The sequence below is a fragment of the Lathamus discolor genome, chromosome Z (assembly GCF_037157495.1).
Source record: "Lathamus discolor isolate bLatDis1 chromosome Z, bLatDis1.hap1, whole genome shotgun sequence".
NCBI classification, from domain to species: domain Eukaryota; kingdom Metazoa; phylum Chordata; class Aves; order Psittaciformes; family Psittacidae; genus Lathamus; species Lathamus discolor.
Genome location: NC_088909.1, coordinates 67402953 through 67425300, shown reverse-complemented (window position 1 = coordinate 67425300; position 22348 = coordinate 67402953). Strand labels below are relative to the sequence as shown.

The window sequence follows — 22348 nt, the reverse complement described above, 5'->3', positions numbered from 1 at the left end:
TCTAATTATTCTATGATTCTGCTATGGAATGGGTTGCATTTCAGTGTTCAGAAGCTTTTATTTCTTACCTTAAATAAGATCATGTTGCCAAGTAATTTCCTAAATTAGTTGTAGGATTGCACTCTTTAAGCTTTTCATGTAAATAACCTGGTTCTGTTACACTGCACAGCACTGTAGGTTCTTGCTAACACCAACTTTTGGTCAACTGTTTCCAGTAGAAGGTAAGATGAATTACTGCTGAAACGCTGTACTTAGTGGTTATCCAGCCATTCGCATATAAATAACGCTCTTGCTGCACAGTCAGCCCGCTGCTCCCTGGCATTATTTGCTTGATTGTTTTAACATTTGTATGTAAATTCAGTGATTAAGTGTCGGCCTTGCTCTCCTTATGCAAGTAAATTTTCCCTTGAAGTGCATAAAAGCTCTCCTTCCATAAGGAATAGGGAATGAGGTCAGCAAATTTTCCACTTACCCTTTTCAGAGATCAATATTTTTTTCTTCTCTATCCTTTCCTGTAGAGGGAGAAGTTAAGTAGCTTGCAGCCTTGGAAATAAACAAGTAAGTAAATGCTGTTTTGTAGAGGATAAGGTCCCCTGCTATTTATTGCTGTACTTGCTTGATACCTGCTTACTAGGAAGTTGTGCTGCGGCCTGTGGCGGTTCCTCCAGGTTCATGTAAAAAGGTATGAGTTAATCAGGACATGAATTGTACGGAGTGGAACCCGGAGTTTGTGCGATACAGGGTATTCTTGGCTTTGTGTATGTTAGATCCTTTTGCTAAAGGGAAAATAGTATGTAAATGAAGGGCAGTAAATTGAATAATTTATTTGCACACTTTCAGAATATAATTAAATAACTTCACAGTGGGTTTTGGGGTTTTGTTTGTTTTGTTTTGGTTTGGTTTTTTTTTTTTGGTTTTTTTTGCAATGACTGCTTTGCTCGTTTCTTCCTCAGTCATTTGTAAAGCACTGGGAATTTTCAAATATATGTGAAAAAGAATGTTGTAGTAAACAATTGATGGAATATGTCACAGAAAATCTGTGAAAATGAGGAAACTGTAACCCTCTCCCATTTCAGCAAGATTTGTCTTTGTGCATACTCCTGGAAATGAAGTGGCAAGTATCTGCATTTTATATAAATATGTTAAATGATTCCAGGTACTCTGGAATGAGATGCATAAACCTAATGAAGGGGGGTTATCAAGGTAAGGTCTTTCAAGCAACTCATTGAATCTTCCTTACCGATAACGTAAATTTAAAAATAATTTTTTTAAATGGGACTTTTTATTAAAAAAGAGAGGTTTGGAGAGAAGTAAAATCTTTTCAGTGAGTTATGATGTGAGCATCTATTGTACGATTATGTGCATACACCAATGTTACAAGTGAGCGTTAGAAATTACATTTATCCTTATTTTATAAGGAAATTAATACATTTAAAGCGTCTAGTTTCACCCAAACTGTGACAGTGAATTTATAAGGGAGTTTGTGCCTTAAATGTCATGTATTTTGTTCATACCTCTTCATCAACTTAGTAGTTGCTTAATATGTCTATAATATTTTTTCTCTGGTTCTGTCACCTGCATTGTCATAAAGCCAGCACATCTTTATATTATCATAAGAAAGTACTAATTTTTGTTTTTTCAGGAGAGCTCTTCAGAGGCTAAAACTTTGATGTAATTCTATTAAATTGAATAGAGTTGTTCCCACACGAAGTTGTAGTTGCGAGTCAAGGAACAAATCCATTATCTGAATCTAAAAGTAATTATTAATGCCATGTCTATATGTGGAAGTACTGGTCAGTACACTCCTGCTCTCTTTTAATAATTCACATACCTTCCTTGGCATTACAGAAAATCTCTTCTGAGAAACATGAGCAGAATGTAGCACTTTTAATCACATCTTGTCTGGTAATTACTTCTGAAAACAAGGATTTTAAATCACTTTTAGATTTTTGTTTGCTGGCTTTTTTGTGGGTGAGGGTTTTTTGTATTGGGTTGTTCTGGGTGTTTTTTTCATGAAGGCCTGTTCCTACACACACCAATGGTGTGCAAATCCTGTCTCAAGCCCCTCAGTTTCTTGCACTTCTTCAAGCTAAGAATCTGTAAGTCAAATTGCAGTTTGAAAGAGTTGGTGTCCAGCAAGTTTCAGTTTGAATTTATTTGTATAGCTAGTTTTAATGCTCCTATATGGGATTTTGAAAGAAAATATCTGGCAGCTAGATGCTTGCCAGTAATTACAGCTTCTTTCTAAGTAGCACTGGGCATAATGAGGGTGTCATGCAACACTCGTCCACTTGTCCTCAGATCTTTTAAAGGCTTGAGGTTTTTTTCCAATGGTAATTGTTTTCTTCAACAGTTTTAAATATAATCTTACCCATATTTTTTAAATTGGGAATGAGAAGTAATGGGATATGCTTGTTCTGTTCCCTACCACACTCATTGCCATAGGATCTGAGTAGCTTCCACAAGTGCATTAAGCAGTGAACTAACATCTGTCATGTGTTGTTTATTGTCTCATCCTCTCCCCTGGAGAGAGCTGTGTGCAGTGGAGTGTCTCGTTTCAGAGAGGGTTTCTTGGGAGGGAGAAAGGGTGGCTCCCACCCTGAAGTACATGCTGCTATGTATTTGTACTAGAGCAGGCAAAACTAGGAAACTTGGCATGCATCTGGAGTGGAAGGTAGTGGTGCTTGTGACCAGACCTTAGTTCACAGGGCAAGTTTTAGATGAACGTGTTAGAAAGTTCAAGAAATCTGTGTGCTGTTGAGTGGAGAATTTGGAATGGAGGAAGAGGCTGGCTGTCGCCTGTGATCCTCAGTCAGCAGTCGGAGGTGGCCTTCATGCTGTTACCGGCACAGGCAGCAGTGGCTGGGTTAGAGGGGATTCTGGTGGGAACCAGTGTAAAAACTAGAAGACCAATGTGACAGGTGTGTGGTAAGCTGTGTTGCTACAGTCACAGTGCGGTGTTCAGTACTGCTTAGTCTTCTGTAGTGCCAAAGGCTTCATTTTGAGACGCTGAGGTCATTGAGCTAAGTGACAGCCGCTGTGGAACTGCATCACTTTCAGCTGCAATGAGAGAGTTCTCCCAGACAAGTGGAAATATTTAGTCATGGCTCTTGTGAGATCTTAGTTAAAAAAAGAATTAAGAAGCTGATGGTGATGGATTGGCATCTCTGCATCTTCAGTCAATGGAGGCTGCAAACTCTACCTACTGCTCTTTTAAATTTTCAGCATCACCCACACAGTCTTAGTTTTAGGTAACATCTGTTACAATTAACATCTATTGTAAGATCACCTGTGATTAAAGTTTGCTTGGAGGTATGTGTTTATTTCTGAAGCATGAGTCTGCTCAATATGGTTGGCTGCATTTGTAACAAATAAACCCCCCAAACAACAAGAAACCAAACCAAGAAAAAAACCAAAATCCAAAACCAGCTAACCAACCAAAAAAACCCAGACACAACCAACCAAACAACAAAACCCCCATAACAAAGGATAAAATGGACAAGGTATGTTTGAAAAATTGTTAGGAGTATGCATAGGCTGTATTGAGCGCACAATGCATCAGAACCAGATTTCAGGTCAGAAGAAAATACTGAGGTCTGGAAATGCAGTTGAACTACAAATGTTAGAAGACATCTGACATAACTGGACTTGGAAGTCAGCCATCACCTGTTACTCTGAAGTAAAAAAGGGTACAAAAAAGAGTTGTCGATTCCAGGAGTAGAGGGTCAAGTGACAGAAGTGCCATTTCCCATCTGTACTTCAGTCCTTTCCTCCAGTAAGGCTTGTCAACATCACTAGTGGTTTATGACGAACCTCAGACAGCCCTCCTTGGTGGAGTCAAATCTTGCTGCCATGAGCTAAATAGAATTGATGTAATTGACTTCAGCAGCTGAAGAAGTGAGAGGAGAGAGAAAGCTCTTGTCTCTCTTTTAGGTTCTTCTTCTGAATGATGCCTGCTCTTTGGAGCAGATACTTTTTTTGCTTGACTTACCAGAAAAGAAGGTGTTCTGGTAAACAAGTCATGCCCCAAGACCTGGCCACACTGCAAGAGAGCTGGGAAACAGTGAATTTCGTGTGATCCTTGAAGATCACAATCCTAGATGAACTCTGGGCATTGACTGAGTCCTGTGTTGGTAGGCATAGGTAGAACAATTTCTGTTCCAGAAATTTACATGTATATGCCAATTTCTCAAGGAAAAAGGAGACACTTCTTCAAACTAGTGCTTGCTCGGCTCTGTTGCAAGGGGTTTGGACTGAAGAGGTAGTTAAACTGCCCAGGATAGTTACTCCTGTTTGGCACTTTTAGTACTTGGTCAGTAACTTGTAACTTAACAAAGCTTAGAAAAAATAGTTAATTTTTTTTTTTTTGGCTCTTAGGTGTTTGTCCCTCTTTCTTCTTCTAGTATATACAGTCAGAAAAATAAAGGAAATCTGTTTGAAGGTGCTCTCACTGATGGTTGTGGCTAGCATACAGTGATAATGGTTCAACTCTTCATTTCAATTGGTAGACTGGCCACTGAAACGCTGGTTTGTAAAGTCTACTGTAGTATGCAACTTTTAATGTCTCAGAGGACATCACTGGTCTGTTTGTTTTCAGAGGATCTAGGTGATGGTCATTCAAGGTGAAATGGTTTATACTGCCATTGATATCAGCATCAGCATGTAGTTTGGAGTAGCTGAGATGTATAGTGTTTGGGTAGAGAAACTAAGAGGCAGATACTTCCATTGTCTGCTACAGTGTAGGTAAGAATTTTTTCCACCAATTGCTAAGACTTGTTGTTCTTCTGTATGATTCCTTTAATTTGTAGTAGTCTAACAGTCTTTAAAATAAAACCAGAGTTCTCCTCGGCTTTGCTTTTTATAGTTAGGTGAACAGGTTGCTGAACCTTAAGTGCCTGTGTTGGGTCTGCTGTCAGGTGAGAAGGTGGTCTTCCTGTCAGCTGCTTTCACATGGTTGAAGATCATAGGCTAACGTTCTCATTAATTCTCCAGTGCTGGAGGCTTCTGATATCGAGTGAAGAGGTAAGCGAAGATGTTGCTGTTGCCCGCTTCAGCTTCAGTTTTTGTCAGAGCAATGCTGCCTGTTCCCAGTCTGTCCAAGTAATGGTCCTGTGGACTATGATTTCAGGCGTGGAATCTCGATTCTTATGTTCACTTTTCTCCTGCTGTGGCCATTTCATCTGAAAACAAGAGCAGCACATGCTGTAATCATGGTAATAAGTGTCAGAGTACATAATCTACATGGAATAGACAATGTGTAGCCTGGTATATTTAAAAGGGATTATTATGCTCAAGGCTAGTTATGGTGAAATGTTCTGTTTGAGAATACTCGTTGAGGGAAGGCACTGTATAACGTGACTGAACTTGTAGTGGAAGCCACCTGTTTTTCATTTTGCTGGCTCAGCAGTATGTTAGAACATAAATGTTTAATCGTTTTTGATATTTCAGTGCATTTTTATTAGATTGCAGATGTTGAATTTCTTCGAAAGTATATCTTCTCTCTATTAAGTAAATTATGGGAAAATATTTTGTCTTATAGCTTAAGAAAAGAAATTTCAGTTTATGGACTGGTAGCAATGGCTGGCCTTTTAAAATCGTTACTGGTAACGCATAACCAGACTATCAGCCACAGAATGTGAAACAGCTTTAAAATTTCATTTTTGCTGTCAATTCCCACATTGAAACTCAGCTTAAAATATTGATACAATTAAATCCTTTTACTGTCAGCTCACAGTGTTGTAATGTATGTACCCACATTTTCCCTGTCTGCTTTTGCTTTCATGCTACCCTACAAATACTTTTCAGATACAAAAATCAAATGCAAAATTTGATGCATAAGTACCAAAGGGTTTGGTGCGAGTAATGTGATGTTATTTGTACAATGATTTGAACAGTGTCAAGATAGCATTTAAATGTAACAGGATAAAACCGCTGTATGAATATGATGAAATTCAAGCATGTTAAGTAGTCCCAAGAGCATTCCCAAATTGGGTGTCTGTGAAATTTAGGGAAATAAAAGGACTTGTCATGCAAACATTACCTGACAAATCAGTGTTAATTTAGGACAGGTTTTGAGGAGAGCATCTCAAAGAAGCAGCCACATTTTTTAAAGTGCTTGCCCATCGGCAGCAACTTTTTCAAAAATGCTGAATATATTGCTCAGTTAGAAGAAGTTTCCCAAGTTCTGTTGCTTTGTGGACACATTAGTGTTGCACATATCACGTTTAGTTATAATAAAATCAAAAATGTGCAGAAAACCTTTCTGAACTCTCCAGAAACCCACCTGAAACTGCAGCTGGGTCATACCATTTATTGCTTGCATATTGAGAATTGCACTCTCCTTACTGCTGTTTCTGTCCTTGCGTTTAAAAAAAGAGTGTTAAAACTCAATGGAAGTCAGGTCGTTTGACTTGCATGCATACTTAAGTTTGTGCAGTTCTTTGGGATTTGTGTCCTTCATCCAGCTATGCTTTCATATGTGTGGCTAGAATAAATCAAACCTCAGTATTTGAGTGGGTAGTGGCCTTAAAATGATTTCTGACATAGATTATTTGCTTCCAAAAAACCCAAATCCTTAGTTTTGATGTTAGAAAGAGAAAAGTAACTGGGAACTACATGGAAGTGCAGTTGTTTATTAAATAAATTGCTCCGTGTCGTTTTCATGTCTTCTAGTATGAAGGAAGTGATACCAGACATGTCTCCGGAGCAGCATTTTGAAGTGTGACACAAATCAAATACTGATGAACTGGTTGCAATCATTACTTCTTGAAGTAAGATTTTTTTGATGCAAAGTTCATATGAATTTCTTTTCCTTGATAAAAACACCGTGCAATTCCCGCTCTTCCTTTTTAAAATAGATGTTGAGGAACAAATTGCCAAGCACAGAAAGAACCGTGTGAACAGAGATTGAGGAAAAACGGCACACAGTGGGAAGACATTTCATGGAAGCGTAGCTCATAAGGAAATGAGCATATGTTACAAATACATTTATTTTGCTTTTAAATATAGTGGAGCCTAGATATCTTCATAAATGTTCGAAGGGGAGCTGATTTCTCAGCAAGAGGGAAGTCATAAACAAACTGACCGCATAAAGTTAAACAGAGCAGACTGCTTCACTATGGACTCCTGAAATTTCGGCAGCCTCTAGCATAGATGGGTTTTATTTAGTGAACCAGTTCAAAGCTTTTCTTTTTTTTTTTTTTTTGTCAGCTTCAGATTAGGGTTTTTTGCTTTTTTCTGTGTAGTAATCAAACTGCAGACTGGCTCTTTCAGAGTTAGACTTTCTTCAGTAGTGTATTGCACTGTGCTAGCTAACAGCTGTTAGCATGGACATTTTTATTGAATTCATATGTTACTTGATATGAGTAGATTTTAGCCCCTGAAGGAGGCAGGGGGAGGCTTTGTGTTTTCATTTAAAAGAAGTCACTGTGCAGATGAATAAGATTGTCATTGTTTACCTCAAACAAAGTCTCTGTAAAAATGTTCAGTAAATAGTGTCCTTGAATTTTCATGGTAACAATTTTCTGGTCAGTTTGAGGAAGAGGTGTTTTGTTTTACCAAGGGGTTTTTGTTGTTGTTGTTTATTCCTTTTTTTTTTCTTTTTTCCCCTTTGTTTAGTTACAGCCTGCAGAAAACATCCCTCAAGGGGCAAATCGTCTATGTGGAGAGTTTATAACGTGAGATTCATTCAGGGATTCGTTTGATCAATTCAGGGTATAGGTCTGCTATAGGTATTCAGGTTTATAGGCCTGGCCCTATAAATCCTGTCTCATGGACTAGTAGTGGTTCTTTCTTATCTGCAATTAATGAGGAAATCTTAACAGGCTGCCCAGGCAAGTGGTTGAGTCACCATCCTTGGAGGTATTTAAAAGATGTGTAAGAAGTGGTGCTTTAGAGACATGCTTTAGCGGTGAACTTGGCAGTGCTTTGTTAACAGTTGGACTTTATGATCTTAAGGGTCTTTTCCAACGTAAACAACTCTATAATTCTAAGATTAAATTCTGTCTGAAGGGAACCATTCACTATTGAACTCTGGGGTGGGGTTTTTCCCTTTCTTTCCTCAGGGGTGGGAAGAAATTTGGTCTGACTTTGGAAAATCTTGTAAAAATATAAATGAAAAAACATTTCATGTTTGGTGGGGGGGCATGAAACTACCTTCTAAAGTAGTACAGGAGAAATATATTGCTCCTTAGAAACTTGAGACTTTTCTGTATAATTTTCAAAGGTCAAATTGCTTTCATTCTCTTTTGGGCCTTGTTTGTGTTGTATTTCAGCCAGCATTTTTCACTGCACAGTAGTGACTTTTTTTTCCTTTCCCCCCTGTTTTTGCTCAGTGTAAACAGTTCCTTGCTGTGGTTACACAGACAAATATAGCAGAGAACCCTTTTCTGGGAGAAGAGTCTCCCTGAGCATTTCTTAACCATTTTTGGGAAGAATTGATCTATCTGTGCATGCGTGAGAGGGAGGCAGTAGCTGTAAATTGAAGTGACATCATATATATTACTCCCATTGATCTGCTTTTAGACTAGAGCCAGGATAAAAGGAAATGGCATCAGGGAGGAAGTATGCTCGTTTAGGCACAGATCCCAGTGTGATAATGGAGTAATAATAGAAATCACGCCACTGTCAATCGGTTGCTGCATTAGTCTGAGGCAGATTTCCCCTTGGAGGAGGCTTTCAATGACTTCATTCAAGTGCAGGCAGGAGCAAATGGGATATGCAGCATACCAGCTGTACAACTTTCGTGATTTGTGTCCTGGCTTAGGGGTGCAGTGCAAGTGCGGGTGCTGTGGATACTCAAGTAGATGTATCTGTGTCACGTTTCATGGCTGTGAAAGGTCAGTAGTCGAATGTTTCAGTGGCATTTTTTCTAGTATAAGGGGTGAATCTGGCATTTACTGCATTTGTAAATGTAGGAATTGATAAATACGGTCCTTCGTGTGGGTGGTCTTCTGGGGTGTGGGGTCGGTAACTTCTGTAGCTCCCATACCAGATTTTTGAAGAGGCAAGATTTGTTTTCTTTGTGCTTTTTACAGGTTAGGGTTAGGAGTCAGAAAACTCATGGGTTTGTTCCAAGATCATTTGTAGAAACGCTTTCAAACCTACTTATGTCTTGAAATAGTCTTGTAACAAATTAGTATACGGTGAATCTCAGTACCAGTAAGCTGCTTTGGTAGTAGTCTGAGTTATATTTTCAATTTCACTACATTTTCTTTAATTCTTTCATCTTGCCTTTTTCAAATACAGACCTAGTTTTGATGCTTGCAAATCAATTGCAGTTTGGTTTAGCGTTAACGGCTTCGTCATTCAAACTTTTAAACCACCACATCAGGTAACATAGGGAAGCAGGGGACAAATGGCTGTTTAGTGGCAGGACAAAGCAAACTCCTTCAAAAGGCTGAAAAATTGCAGAAGTTTTACAGTCTTAAGGGCAAGATAATGTATACACTGCAGGGATACATAGTTATAGTGGGGATGATGTTTAATTATTTGGGACATGACAGAAAACCTCTGGTGTACTTCATGGCTACAGAATTTATTTGTACTGTAAGTACTTGCAACTGGGGAAGGGGAACCCTGGGAAAAGGAGTATGATTTCCATGCGGCAGGCATAGTTTGGGGCAGGAGCTGTTTAGTTTGCCATATAAATAGGTGCTGTTGCAGCAGTCACTGCTGTAATGAAAACTACTTGATACTTGCCAATTTCCTGATTGAAGTGAACTACTTTAATAATTGCATATATTTGAACATTTTGAGCATGCTCCAGTACAGTTCAGAGTATGATTTTATATATATATATATATATATATATACACACACACACATACATATCTGTAAAATATAATTATTTTATTTTATTAACAGGAACACTAAAAATTTGTGTTTGAGGCATTATGGTTATTTCCTAAACATTTTCAACATGGAGATACACATTGACACAGCGAAACTTATTCTGCTGTATTTTGCTATAGCTGCATTGTGTGGTTTCTTTATACTGTATGTTAGATGTTCAATATACATTCAGAATATGACCTGTTGTAAAGAAAACAGGCTCCACAGTACTTGAAAATAAGTTTACTCTTTGTTTTCTGTAGCATTTATGTTTTGGTAGCACTTAAAAGCAAGGGTGCCTTTGTATTAAGCATAAGGCAAACAAATGGGAAATTGACAGCGTGCAACCCAAACAATTCTCATGGTGTGAAAGATGAGGAGCAGGTGGGTGGGACAAATAGGAATGGCAGTGGTGAAAACAAAAAATAATGGAGTGTGGGGTTTTTGACAGAGAATTTAAGTTCAATTTTTGGAAGTTCATTTATAGCCGTTAAAAAGCTGCTTTGCAGTTAGTGTTATTCGTATGGCTGTGTTCAGGGAAAAGTTTGCAAACCCCCTACAGGAATTCAGTAATAGTCTCTGTCGTGAAACTTCATCCAAGCTTTATGTCTCTTTGCTTAGGATAGGTTTTTCTCTTAGGCAGTGTCTCTTTTGTTAGTATAGGGTAAGACACGAAAGAGAACGTAGCAGGAGTACAGAGTGTAATAGCTGCGCCCACTAGTGCCACGTTGGTTACAGGTCTGTCAGCGTTTCTTTTGCTAGTATCTCTCGTACTCCTTCCACACACACCCCCCCTCATACTGCTTGCTAGCGCTTACCTTGAATTTTAATTAAGTCCTGAGCTGGAAACTGGTATGTAAAGTCTCATCTTGGGCAGCTGGAACGTGGGAAAAAAGCAGAAGGCATGGTCTCAGATTTTTTTTTTTTAATCTGTAGTCTCACATCTAAACTGGTGAGAGTTTAACCTGTGATTCTGAAAACTCTTCGCCCATAATGCACACGAGGCAGAGGTAGATTAAGGACATGGCTGTTGCTCAACTGCTGTGCTTTTGTTGGCTTCGGTGAGATTCTGTAATGTTATCTTAAAGAATAGCTTTCCGTGGGTGAATCTGTATAGCAGTTATACTGGAGATATAAAGTAATAACTTTCAGCTGTTCTGTACGTATGTATTAAAGCAGCTGTTCTATAGTTTCTACAAATTAAGTATTGCTCTGCCCTCTTTGTTAGCAGTGAAGGCTTTCTAAACAAGAAGTTATCTTTTTGTGCATTGTGTTCTGCAACATTTCAGATTTTATTAGTGCTCAGAATGAATTCAGTTACTCAGCAGAGCCGCTTCCCAGAAGCCTTCCCTGTTTTATATTTTAGTGAGTCTCACCATGCCCAGGCAACTGCTGTGGGAGTGCATTTTAGCAGTTGTTCTGAAATTGAAATATTCAATATTTTTAAATATATGACTATTTTTAACAACTCAGTTTTGTTGGCAGGCTTCAGTATCACTTCGAAAATGTTCCAGTAAGAGCCAGTAAGATGTGAACTTTTCTCAGTCTCCAAGAATACAACTATAATGATAAAGAAATAGAAGGATATCAAAATGCAAGGAAACCAAAGCATTACAATCCTAGAGATTTCTTTCCCTCTTTATTCTGTTTAGGTACTAACGCTAAATTATGCCAGAATAAAAGGGGAAAAAATGTCATGTTGCTCAATTGTTACTGGCAATATTTTACAGATTTAGACTTACCAGAAGATACTAGGTATTTTCGTGGGCATGCTGTCAGCGATCAGGGTCCTGACTTGTTCAGCACATACCTCACAGCCAGGGCTGTTTGTTGGAAGAGGCATTTCGTTTAGCTGAATTCAGTTTGTATCTGAATTCATTTTAATGCATTGACGCAGCAGAGGGGGATGTAGACAGCAAGGCGGGAGCAGAGAATCACCAAATATGATAAAAGCTAGACTTAGTGTTGAAGTAGCAGGGTATCTTTTTCCATTAATCTGTCTGGAGAACATTAGAAGTGAGCAGTGCTAGTTTCTTTTTGTGTGCAAAAGCTTAAATTCACATTCTTGCTCCCTTCCCCCTTATGTTTTCGATGCGCTGCAATGATGAATAGTGGGGAAAGCTTTGGGGCATATAAGAAACTTCTGACTGATCACCCTGAGCCCTGAATTTCCAATAGATATTTCCTGGCAACTGGTGTAGTTTCTGGCTGAGCTCTGTTTGAATTATTTATTTGTTCATCCTATAAGCCTATTAAACAGAGCACTTCAGCACTTGCTATATGAGATTTCTTGTGCTCTTTCTTTTTAGGTTACAGTAGGTTCAACTTGAGAATTAGAGGTTCTGGAGTCAGGTGACCACTAAATACATATACATGTATGGATAGATATATATTGGGTGTGCCACAAACGTAACATTCTGACATGTCTTTACCATACAGTGACGGATGGCCTGTGACTCACTGCACTAAAATATGCCTCAAAATGTGTTGCCACAACACTTACTTTGTGTGTCACTTATTTGTGTTGCATTTCTTTGTTCATTGTGAGAATATCATGTAAGTGCTTGCATAACAGATAAAAATGCCACACTTAAAAAATGCACATTCATATGTCTGGTTGATTCCTGAAAGTATGCACTGTAAATTATTCTGGTATTTTATTCTTTCCGAGCCCAAACAACATAGAATTACTTAGCATATGTATTCCATGAAAATCTTACTTAATAAGCTATGGTTATGTTTCAATAAGATAAGCATGTTTTAGACATGATCTAACTGTAGTAATGAAAACCATGCAAAATGAATCTTAATTGAGCCCCAGCACAGGAGTCTTTCAGAACATAGACGTGTAAACCGAGGTTTTTCAGAAACAATTAGAAGTTTCTGTATTTCGGGCACATGCCTGAAGTACATAGGTTATCATAATCTTATCCTCTTTGGTTTATTTCCATTTAATTACGCAGTCAGTAAAGATCTTTATTCACATTTGGCATTTATTTTCTTCTTAGCTTCTCCCTGACCAGCTGGTCTTACTTCTGGAGTCTCTCTTGGAGGTGAAGACGTTGTGTCCTAGAATACTGCAGTGCTTAGAGAAAACGTACCAGCTCCGGGAGCAAGATGCTGAGGTAATCACTTTAAAAAAATCTCACCAGGATACACCATTGCATTGTTGACTAGGGGTAATAGTGTTGCAACAGGATTAGGATCCAGGCCCATTCAGAGGGGTTGTTCCTGGCTTTTTCCGTGTCTGAGTCCGAAATCAGATGTTCTTAACTCCAGTATTGTTGAATCTTCAGATGCCTTAATTAGTATTTCTGTGTGGTTTATGTGGGACCAGGTGTGTTTACATACTGTGGTAGCAGAAGACAGAGCAGCCTAGATGCCATAATGATTGTACATGTACCTTGGGCAGCATTTTTGATCAAGTGTTAAATTTCTCACTGTGACATGGTAAGTGTGTATTAGAGCACATTTCATTTTAGTTGTGTTTATTGACTCCAAATGCAGCTGTGTCTGTTATGGTCTAAAATTGTTCTTTCCTGTGGTCAGCCTGTATTGTTCTGTTGACTGCTCCAAAGTCCCAGGATTTAGAAAAGTTTGCTTTCCAGAGAGACCACAGTATGTTCTGGTTTTGGGCATGAGTTTAAGGGGGAATCAGTTCTTTATAGTTGCTCCTAGTAAGCGCCAAGGGATGTTAACAGTCCCTAAGGAAAACAGTGGTTTATATGATATTGTGAATGTGAATTCCCTATCACAGGCACATATGAGCATCCCTGCTGCAAGGAGCTTAATGTCTTCAAGGGGCAAACCAGTAAAGCCTTATTACAACACACAGAGCTGACTGTTTCGTAGAGTCCCATAGATTTCTCAAGATGGGAGTTGTGACAGTTAGGCTGAAAGCACCCTTGCAGTGAATGTGCTTTGAGTACATAGTATTCAGAAGGGGTGGTAAGAAGATGGAAACAGTCATGAAAATAAGGGGTGTGTAGATTTATATATAAGCAAGGGTTAGGAAGCAGCATATGATCAAACTAATGTGCAGTGAGGGAACATGGTAAACTTAACGTGACATTTAATTAAAAACTACTGTGAAGGCTGTGGGCAGTCAGTGTGCATGACTTACCCTGTTACAACTGAAACTTTATGGTAATTAAATGGAAGGACAGAGCAAAATTTCTCTTGTTACTGTTATGGTGAAGTTGCTGGGTGGATGCTTACAAAAAGTTGGGAATCCAGACATTAACATAACGATCAATAGAACAGAGGTCTAGCTTTTTTCTCAGAAAAAAATAGACAATATTTTGAGTGTTGCCATTTACTCCACCTTTTTACTTTTTTGTTGATAGAGGTTTCCAAATGCCAGATTTGTTGTTAATTAGTACTTGAACCAACATTTCTATTTATAGGTATTAGAATATATTTTAATCACATCTGAATACCAGTGAAATGTCAGGGGTTCTATAATGGGAAGAGGAATTAATAGGGAGATAGATCAAAGCAATAGCTGTGGTGTTACAGCTTCATGCCTGTGAATTGTAAGCACCAGGCCACAAGCTTTGGTGTCTCAGGTTTGTCCTTTCTCTCCACTCGCAGGCCTTATTTCTCCCTTTGTGGTGTCATTTAAAAGTGCACACATGATCTGTCAGAATTTTTTCTTTACTAAACCAAACCAACCAAACAAACAAAACCAAGCAAAACAAAATCAAACAAACAAACACCCCCCCTTCCCCCCCCCCCCCCAAAAAAAAAGAACCAAGCACAAAATTGCAGCCTCAGTGAAAGGAGCATAATCTCCGTTTTATTTTACAAAGTGAAAGCAAGGGCTTAGCAGACATTTAAAAGTACAACTAAGCTAACATTACCATTAGCATTTTACCAGATGCCAGACACCTACAGTTCTTTAAAGGGAACATTAGTTCACAAACCCTCACATACCTGAGGGAAGGACAAGGGATTTTTCTTGTGACCCAGGGACAAAGAGCCACAGTCCAAGCCTACAGCTGAGCTGTTCTTGTTTAGGTTTAATTTACGAAGACATTAATCACAGTGATCCTGTTGTGTTACTGAAGTTCAGATGCTCTCAGTAAACATCAGAAATGGATCATTAAAAATACAAGCATAAAAAATATGCAGGCCTGCCAATGAAAAAAATTTGTGAATGTCAGAGGTTTTATTCAGCAATTTTTCTAAGTGAGGATGTCAGCTGTGTTCTATCCAGTGCAGAAAGTTAGGAAATTGTTTAATTGTTAGGACATAGGGTTTTTTTATTTTTGATAAGTAGCATTTAAATTCGTGTTAATCTTCTGGTTTAGGGATTAGCCAGTAGTATATGGCCAATAGTATGTGAGAGTTGTACATGAAGAAGTATGTTTTTCTGTATTTTAAACAAAATTTGGCTTTAAAAAATGTACATTAAATGTCTGCACACTCAGGGTTTGGAAGACTTTCCCTGTATGTATTGTAGGTAGCTAAAAGGCTTTCTTACACTATCAGGGGGAATATGAAGAAAAGCGTGTGTATGTGCTGCTGAGCACTTTTGCAAGGGTAAGAATGTTCCACGCTTTGTAGTGGAATGAGGATTGGATAGTCTCGCCTTCTGAGGTAAGTGCGTTAGGAGGAGTAAAGGGGACAGATGCCTGGTGGATTTTACTGATGAAAGCAGTACAGAACCACCTTCCTGTCTCTGCCAGTTTTAAAGGACCTGAATGTTCTGTATGCACACTTCAGTTCTGTAGCATGCTCCTATTGGAGCACCACTGTGGTGAAGCTTGAAAACTACTGGGGAAAAGGTGCCCAAGGCTGCTTGAGTTTGGTTGATTGTAAAGTTTGTCCTACACAAGTACATCATGGGTAGTCCTGGTTCATGTTTCTTAAAGCTTTTATATCTATACTTCTGAGGCATCTTTATTTCAACTTGTAAAATGGCATGGACCTGGCAGTGCCTGCACTTGCCCACGGCAACGTGCAGGTCCGCCCTCAGTCAGGAGGGGTTGCCAGCAGCACTGTTTGGTATTCCTGACCGCTGGTTATCACACCCATGTCCAGTCTTACAAACATAAGGGCACATCATACTTCAGAAAAGAGATGGAGGTTTACAGCAGGTTAACTGCCTTGTTTTGGCTTCTTCGTTGCAGCCAGGAGAGGAGAGAGGCAGGAGCCAGCCTTTGCCTGAAATTTAACTCTTGACTTCTCTCTTCAAGGAGTGCTCAAGCTGTGTTGTTCCTGCGATCGCCTCAGCAAGTCAACGTAGTTCCTGTCCTCTCCAGTGAGGTCTCACCACAGATAGTTAGCTTCTGAGGAAGCTGGGAGGGGAATGGTAGCGTCTCCCTTCTAAGACAAACACTGATGTTGAATGCTACAGCTAAAAGAAACCTCAGAGGTTAGGTAGCATATTTCTGATTCATAATGCATAATACATCTCTGGCAGCAACCTTTTAGCCGAGCGAGCCAGAAGTGAGATACAGGTAGCTGAATCACATTTCAAACTTACCTACCCCAGTCTTGGATGCTACAAGAGGCTTATAGGACAACTGCCTAATTGAAGAATTTGTGACTCCTTCCTATGTTTTTTTTTTTTCAGTCCACTTCTATAACAAATCATAGAATCATAGAATAGTTAGGGTTGGAAAGGACCTCAAGATCATCTAGTTCCAACCCCCCTGCCATGGGCAGGGACACCTCACACTAAACCATCCCACCCAAGGCTTCGTCCAGCCTGGTCTTGAACACTGCCAGGGGTGGAGCATTCACAGCCTCCCTGGGCAACATATACCAGAGCCTCACCACCCTAACAGGAAAGAATTTCCTCCTTATATCCAATCTAAACTTCCCCTGTTTAAGTTTTAACCCATTACCCCTTGTCCTGTCAATACAATCCCTGATGAAGAGTCCTTCCCCAGCATCCCTATAGGCCCCCTTCAGATACTGGCTTCACGCAGCCTTCTCTTCTCCAGGCTGAACAGCCCCAACTTCCTCAGCCTATCTTCATACGGGAGGTGCTCCAGTCCCCTGATCATCCTTGTGGCCCTCCTCTGGACTTGTTCCAACAGTTCCATGTCCTTTTTATGTTGAGGACACCAGAACTGCACACAATACTTCAGGTGAGGTCTCACGAGAGCAGAGCAGAGGGGCAGGATCAACTCCTTCGACCTGCCGGTCACGCTCCTTTAAATCATGATTTAATTTTGCATTTACTGTTTCCTTGGAACATATGAGAAGGTACAAAATTACCAGTTTGTCTTCCAGAGATGAAATTCACATATGTGAATTACTTGAAATGAGCATACCCAAGGTATCTTAAAAAAACATTTTGAGAGCAGTGAAAGTTTCAAAGTTTAAAGCCATTTTTTTATCACTTCTCAGTGCCTTGAACCCACTGTGGCTGAGACCTTGTCAGACAAGTGCATGGAGGAATTACTGTGTCCTCAGTTTTCTCTTCCTGTTCCCTGGTGGGTTTTTTTTCTGTGCTGCTTCCTGCTACATAATACAATAGCTCATAGACCGTGCTACATATCCATGATGTGCCACATCCTGTGTCTAAGAGAAGCATTATAGAAGCTGGCTGCAGTTTGAAGATGACAAAGTCCAGCTGGAAGTCCAGCTGACTGAGGAGAACTGGGGTATGTTATAAAGCAGCTACAGTTGCCATCAGGCAGTGCACTAGGATGATAGAATTGAAGGTGGTCTGGGTTGTTTTTGTTTCCTGTCTTTCTCAGGTGGCTGTTTTATGCAGATACTTGATTTATTCAGTATCTGAATCTGAATTCAGTATGGCAGAACATGGAGAGTTGGTCTACATGGAAAGTTTCTAGTTGCTGGTATTTTCTGCCTGACTGATGACACCTCTTTTGATATGATTGTGCAACATTATCTTGTTTGATAGGCTGTTGAGGACTTTCATGTAAAAAAATTGGATTAGTTACAAGTATCTAAAGGCAACACTGGGAGTTCTGGATAGCACTCTGTTAACTAGAGTGTTATAACAGTCTGTTAAATCGACCTCTGTGATTTTTTCCATTATTTCTGTTCCAACATCTTAACTGGTCATGGAGAGGCCTGGAACATGTGCATACACAAGACCACAGGACAGATGAGTTGCCTGCAGAATAATAAAAGAGGCAACAGGGAAAAAGATCACTAAGACTGTAGGAGAGAGGCAGTACATGTGTGCGACACTTTCAGTCCTATTCAAGACTTGAAAATACTTCTGCATGTGTGTTTTACTTGTTGCTGCATTATCTAAGACCTGGAGATAAAAAGTACATAATGTGTATGAAGCAGAAAGTTTTATGGTGGTTTTCCCCATACTTTTCACCATAGAGTTAGCTTTTCTTTTGTTCTAACTGCAGGCATCACTTTTTAAAAATATCTTGCCTGAACAGCATATGTAAAGTTGCCTTGTTGGTTTTCCTTGTCTCAGCAAGTTGGCTGAAGTGCTCTTCACTTACATAATGCTTTCCCTTATTCTGGATCACAATGTGGTATATTTTGGGGAGAGGGGAGAGACTATAACTGTTTCTGCAGAAGAATCTGAGTGAAATGAGTTAAGATCATAATATCGTCAGTCATGTGGGTGGCATAAAGCCATTTTCACACAACTGCTTTATTGTGTATGAGGTCTGCCTATAAGACCAAGGCTGTAAAAGTGGTGGCATCTTGTTTCACTGACAGAAATCCAGTCATGCTAATACAAACCATGTAAGGTGCTTGACGTACTGAAAGTGGTGAGAATTGTGATTAGGACAGAATAACTTTGATTCACTGGTCTTTTGTAGCCCATGAAAATGGCAGACATACAAGTACAAATGAATTACAATGTGGTATCTGTCTTGCCTCTTCACATCTGATGGTGACTGCATTGAGCTGAGTGCATTCTCACAGTGTGTTACTCAGCTGTCCTGCTGGATGCGGCTGGGCATTGTTGGAAGGCACCGTTATGGAACAGAGCTCTGTAAAGTGCACTGTAACACTGGGTGGGAAAAGGGAAAGGTCAGTCCACGCTTGCAGGAGGGAAAGGCACTTGGTGAGATTTACTGTCAGCACGGCCACTGGGCTAGTCCTCCTTTGGGGTAGGAGCTCAGGAACAGTCTCCAGCTTTTGAATGAAATTAGTAGTGTGTTGTAAGTACCTCCATAGGCTTGTCAGTCATTCTTGACTGGACCAGGGAGCAACAGATGGGTGCGTTTCAGATAGTGGCATTGCAGCCAAACAGGATGATCCACAATCCTTTTCTTTAACTGATGTCATTGTTGGTATGAACCACCAATTCAATGGATGAAAAACGTAACAGGTGATGACCACATTACAGGACATTATTTCTATCACAAGATAAGTGAACACAATTTTTTGTTTCTGCAAAAGAAAAAATAGTTTCTGTACTTACTCCATATTCAAACATGCAGCTTATTATTCAATCCCTACTCAAGTCAGGAGGTGCTTTAATCTGTATGAGAGTATGCCTTGCGGAACTTAGCAAGCTGCTGTGAAAATTTGTCATGGATGTAAAATAAATTTCACCTGCTTCTCCATTCTTAATGTTCTAATCAGAGCATTGCTGCAGCACTAGAGTTAGGTAATACTTCATTGAATAATTTTTTCTTGCAGTTGAATTACAATTAGCGATTCATTGTTTAGGAATTAGGAACTTAGAAAAAAGTTCTGTAGAGGAGTCAGCCTGCATGCCAGATTTGTTTCTGGAATAAATCGGGTTTGAGGTTTGTATACCCAACCATTACTGAGGCAGTATGTTCATCAAATGGAAAAAAAAAGAAAAAAAGGAGAAATGTGAGTTTTTGTGAAGTGAAATCTATGTGCTGTTATCAGTCTGATGCTTTTCACACTCTTCCTCACAGAAATACTGATTTTGTTTCCCTTCTGATATTTCTTCTGGCAAATACTAGCAAAGATCTTTCCCATTGTCACTAGTAAAGGAGCTAATTTCAGCATACAGGAGATTATCCCCATCTCCTACAAAGGAAATACATTGACCAGAGCAGCAGTCACTTGCCAAAAGGTCCTCTGTGATCTTCATATGTTTTGAGTCTTCCCCCTCAAATGTTCTTACTGTGTTGCACCTGATTGCAGTTTGCAGGCTCTTGGCACAGATGGTGTTGCTATTACTATTGGTAATAGTTTTTCACAATCCCGCATTTGCAGGAGCTTTGAAAAAAAGTAGCTTTTAGGAGTATGTACTTACTTCCCAAAGGTGAGGCCCAAATTTCAGTATGAGGCTAAAAAAGTGGAACAGGATGAGGGAAAAACATTTCCAGTAAAATCAGTGGGAGTCGTGCACTGGGACAGACTCTGCCTCATGTGCCTGTCATAACTGAGTGAATGTGTTGACATGAATTTGTAAGACTGACCAAAGGATAACCTCGAGTAGCTGTAATTTGGGTTTGTTTTGTTGCGACATGCAAAGTATGGGGGCTTTTCCAGCCACTTCAGAACAGAAAATCCCTCCATCAGCATTAGCTCTCTGAAGGGCATGATCAGAGTACAAGATTTATGGAGGACTGGAAATAGCTTTGCATCAGTCAGCACTCCTGATCCCACACCACTCCAGGAGCCAACAGCAACACGTTTGTTCCAAGTGATCTTGATCGCTGCTGGGTGGCATTAACTTCAGCTTCCAAGCCCCTGACTGGTGCCATTACTTATCAACCTGTATTTTTCTGATTTTGGGCCTATTATCTGGCAGGCCAAAAGCTTAAGTAGACTTGAAAGTGGGGGAGCTGATGGTAAGAGAGAATTGAATCTAGAATTGTGTTGGTTTGGGGTTTTTTCACTGTTTATCCAAAGAACCCATGGAGGAAGGGATTTGAGCTGGTTTGTGCTCTTCTATGTCCTGTTCTCTGGGAAGCAGAATGGAGTCCTCCAGACTTCTGAAATCAATCCCAAAGGTGGTCTGAATTGGGTGCAACAGCTTTATATGAAATTCTGTACAGTATTTCTGTGTAGGACAGTACAAACCCAGCGCTGTAATACAAAACACCTGGCCTTGTCATGAAATTCAAAAAGTTATTCTGCTTGCATATATATGCAAGCACTGTCATAGCAGCCAGAATGCCCAGGAGAATGTAGTTTTAAAAATACAAACAAAACCTCATAGCTATCAGCTGTGGTTATTTTTGTTTCATTATGAAGCTGTAGGCATTTTTGTGCTTGTGTGGTGCATCTTTTTTGAGTTTTTTTGTTTCTTGGGGTTGGTTTGTGGTGGTGGTATTATTATTATTATTATTATTATTATTTCTAAAAGAAAATAAAATTGAATATGCATTTTATTTAAAATAAGTTAATCTTGAGGCTGCCTCCAAACAGCTTCATTTAGTATTTTTCAGTCCTGCCTAAAAGCTGACTGTAGATGCAGGTTATGCCTGGATAGGACCACAGAGTTGGAAAAAATCTGCTATGCCATAAGTCTGTGAGGTCTAAATAGTGCAAGGAGTAGGACAGTTCCAAACTGCCTAACGTAGCTGGTTCTGACGTCACTACCTTAGCCACACAGATCTAGTCCCACCACTGCGTCAGTGACTTAGTAATGCGTGGGTAGAAGTCTGCTGTCCTCCTTTCAACTCCGTGACATTTAAATACCTTTGGGGTTACCATGTTCTGGAGGGGAATTTTGTTGTGTTCCGCATGGTGTATGCATCATCCTAAGCAGCAGTGGTCACTGTTTTTGAAGGCAGGGGATAAAAGAGGAGAAGATGACTCAAAATCTGAAACATGGAGTAAAAGCTAGATGTTCTAATTTCAGAAATGGGCAGGTTTCTTCTGAGTTTATAAAATCGATATGTATTTCACTTAAGAATTTTTGCTGGGGGTTGAGTCAAAGGGGGTGTGCGAAAGCGATGTGAAAGGGCTTTGTCTTTAGAGTCAAAATCTCATGTTTAATTGTTTTGGAAACCTGGAAGCAAAGTGTTAAACTGCCCAAAATTGGAAGGATGTGAACACAGGCTGGATAGGTTGGCTGTGACCTAAGCTGTGGAAAAGCCAGGCAGCCACATTGTTCATTGCCTGGAATTTGAGTCTCATTTTCATATGGAGCTCCAGATTCTGTCTGTGACAGTAATCTTGCCTGGAAATCACAAATGTTTGGACCGCAGTCACTGTGGGAGACCAAAGATAAAAGGAAGGCACTTTTTCTTGCCTCTAGTTAAGAAAGGGGAAAGCTAGAGTGATGGAGAGCGGGGCATAAGTGAAGCGGATAGCTTATTGTTGCCTTGATACTTGCAGCAGTCGTTCCTTTTGCTGAACAGGAGTTATAATTTAAAAGTAATTGGTAACAGACTGTGTGCTTGATCTCAAGCTCTTCAGAGTTGGATTTCTGCTTCAGATGTATGGGTGTTTATGTGCTTTTTCCCACTACAACATTCGGTTTTATAAGCCCGCACACTTTTATGTGCATGTATAAATAGCTTGTGTTGAAATACATATACTCACACTATATGGATAAAAATGCTAGGCAGACTTAGTCCAGAGACAGCCGAGAGAGACACTGGCAATGGGAAGTGTTTGAATC

General features: G+C 39.7%; 1 protein-coding gene across 12 annotated transcripts in view; it reads left to right on the top strand.

The window, feature by feature from the left end:
- The window catches only part of AOPEP (aminopeptidase O (putative)), a 197469-nt gene that overhangs the window by 160119 nt on the left and 15002 nt on the right, over positions 1-22348 (top strand). For 9 of the 12 annotated variants that reach the window (XM_065661655.1, XM_065661654.1, XM_065661651.1 and 6 more), the window contains one exon: positions 12840-12956. In XM_065661655.1, the coding sequence (XP_065517727.1) occupies positions 12840-12956 (117 nt within the window). Of the gene's footprint in view, positions 1-6672; positions 6771-12839; positions 12957-22348 lie in introns of those variants that run through there. The other 3 variants (XR_010608594.1, XM_065661658.1, XM_065661659.1) reach the window with 3 other exon arrangements.